General features: G+C 38.9%; 1 protein-coding gene across 1 annotated transcript in view; it reads left to right on the forward strand.

Annotated features, from left to right (window-relative positions):
• The window catches only part of LOC106879344 (transmembrane channel-like protein 7), a 139,591-nt gene that overhangs the window by 79,394 nt on the left and 57,407 nt on the right, over nt 1-2,790 (forward strand). Inside the window, exon 5 of the mRNA XM_052969567.1 lies at nt 1,551-1,840. Coding sequence (XP_052825527.1) covers nt 1,551-1,840 — 290 coding nt within the window. The remainder of the gene's footprint in view (nt 1-1,550; nt 1,841-2,790) is intronic.

Genomic DNA, 2,790 nt, shown 5'->3' on the forward strand with positions numbered 1-2,790 from the left:
AAAATCCTACGGAAGCCAGTCAGGCGGTACTGGCAACGGCCACGCTCAAAATGGTGCATCTTATGTGCCACCAGCACAAGAGCCAGTCCAGGGGCACTGGCAACGATCTTACTTGGCTTGCCGGGTCTTCTCACACACAGCACATTTCCAAAGGTCTCGGTCAGTAGTCATCGCCTCGGTGAGGCCCAATGTACGAAGGTCTTGCCTCACCACCTCAGCCCAGGTCTTCCTGGGCCTACCTCTTCCACGGGTTCCCTCAACTGTTAGGGTGTGGCACTTTTTCAGGCAGCTATCCTCATGCCTACAAAATGCTTAGCAGCATTTCTTCTGGCTTTGCATTCTGAGTTCATATTCCATTGAGGTCAACTTTGCCTTTCATCCTTTTAGGGTCAATGAAATAAGTTAATTTTACCAAGGTCAGTTTTTGCCTTTCATTCTCCAGAGTAGATAAAATATAGTACCATTCAAGTCCTTAGGTTCGTGAAGTCAACTAATTTCCTCTCCCTAAAGTTAATGCCTTTGTGCAAAAATTTGAAACCATCATTATTTGAGCTGGCAGAATCGTTCGCATACCAGATATAGCACTTGATGGCATTTTGTCTGTCTTTACATTCTGAGTTCAAATTCTACCAAGATCAGTTTTGCCCTTCATCCTTTCAAGGTTGGTAAGTGTCAATTGAGTACAGGGTCAATGTAATTGGCTATCCCCGCCTCCAATATTTCAAGCCTTGTGTCTATAGTAGAAAGGATTATTATTATAATTATTAAGACAGTGAATCTGTAGAACAATGGAAAATATCTTGCTGTATTAACTTTTAGCACAATGCATTTTCTCTAGAATAGTTTCCCCTGCCATTGCCTTGTTACTACAGGAGAGAAAACTCATGTGGTGACATGATGCACCTAAAGTGTGCTAAAGGTTAAATAACATTCTTTTACATTGTGTGTTCAAAGCTCACTGGTGTCAATTTGACCATTCATCCTTCCAAGATTGATAAAGTAAAGTACAAGTGAATAACTAGGTTGGATATAATCAACTATTTCTTCGCCCCACCAAAAAAAAAAAGAAGTGGTTCTCTGTCAACTTTAGAAACTAGTAGAATAGTAGAATCAAGATAAGAGCAGATGATTGAATACCTGACACTGTTTAGTTACAGTACCAGTCAATGGGGTGATATCCATTTTCATTTAAGTAGGGTTGAAACAAAACAGAAGTTAACAGCAATGTTTGTGCTCACTGCCTTGTGTCAACTACTCCAAATAGCATCTTAATTTTGAGCCCTTTATATTTTGAGTTCAAATTTCTTCAGGAACAACTTTGCCATTCATCTTTTCAGGATTGGTAACATGAAGTGCCTGTCAATTATTGAAGTAATTAACTAATCCCCTCTCCTCAAAAATTACTGCCATTGTGCCTGTATTAGAAACCATCTTTCCAGGGTTAATAAAATAACTAATCAAGTACTGGGAGGCAGTTTAATAAAATTTCAAGTCTTGTACTTTTGTAAGAAAGTCTTATTGTTGCTTATTATCAATTTCCATCTTTGCAGGTGAATACGGTAATGCAATGGTGTCATTTTTCCATTTCCTGCGATGGTTGGTCACACTGAATTTCCTGTTGATGCTCATCATGCTGTGTGTAACCACCTTTCCTTTTGTGTCTTCCTATAAACACCTAGACTTTAGCTTTTACGTGGAACATTCTGATGAAGAATGGTTTAAAAGCAGTCAGTATGTTCAGGATGCTAAGTACTGTTCAGAGAATTATTCTGACTTCACAAAGGAGGAATTAAAGAAGAGGAAGGTTCATGAACACATCAAAGATGCCCTTCAAGGAACTGTATGTATCCCCCTTCACTTCTCTTTCTCCCCCCTCTCCCCCCTCTCTCTCACACACACACCTCATCAGTCCATTGTCTTTCTTTCCTTTTCCAACTTTTTCCATTCACTTCTCCTCACCATTACATAAACTCTCTCTTTATCATTGATACTCATCTCTCTTTTTCTTTCTTTTCTCAGTCTTTTCTGCTCTTTCTCTTTCTTAATGTATTTCTCCCTTTTGTTTTTATTTTTCCTCTTTCTACCTATGTTTCTTTCTTGCATTATTTAACCCCACTCCTGTGTGTGTGTTTGTATGTATGCATGTCTATATATATAAAGATGAGAATGTGTGTGTCTGTCTGTCTGTGTGAATCCCTAAAACTCGAGAACTACAAAACCGATTTCATTCAAATTTTACACATGCCTTTCTTAGGGTTTATGCAGTGTCATGGGCCAAAAGAATTTTCAAATTCTTGCCTAATGCGAGCCAACTATTTCTTATCTCTTCCACTATTTCAGTATTATGTGTCAAAAGTGAAACAATAACGTCTCTCTATTGTAATGTCAGATACTGACACTTTAATAGTTTCACTATTAATACTGAAACTATTAACTCATATATACAGGCATACATATATACATGCATACATACATATATATATATATATACACACACACACACACACACACACACACACACACATATATATGCAAAGAAAGAGGTTTGGAGATGCCACTACGATAGATTGCTTAATAAAGAGAATGAATGGGAGAAAGAGAGCCTGCCGTATGTCGACCCAATAGAGGGACCAGCTATCCGAGTTGATAGTACCAGGGTAGATAAAGCAATTAAGAGTATGAAGGCCGGGAAAGCCCCCGGCCCATCAGGAATCACTGCAGAGATGCTCAAAATATCTGGCAGTGTTGGCTATAGCCTAGTCACCCGTATTACGAACCAGGTGATACACG

Source organism: Octopus bimaculoides, chromosome 7, assembly GCF_001194135.2.
Source record: "Octopus bimaculoides isolate UCB-OBI-ISO-001 chromosome 7, ASM119413v2, whole genome shotgun sequence".
NCBI lineage: Eukaryota > Metazoa > Mollusca > Cephalopoda > Octopoda > Octopodidae > Octopus > Octopus bimaculoides.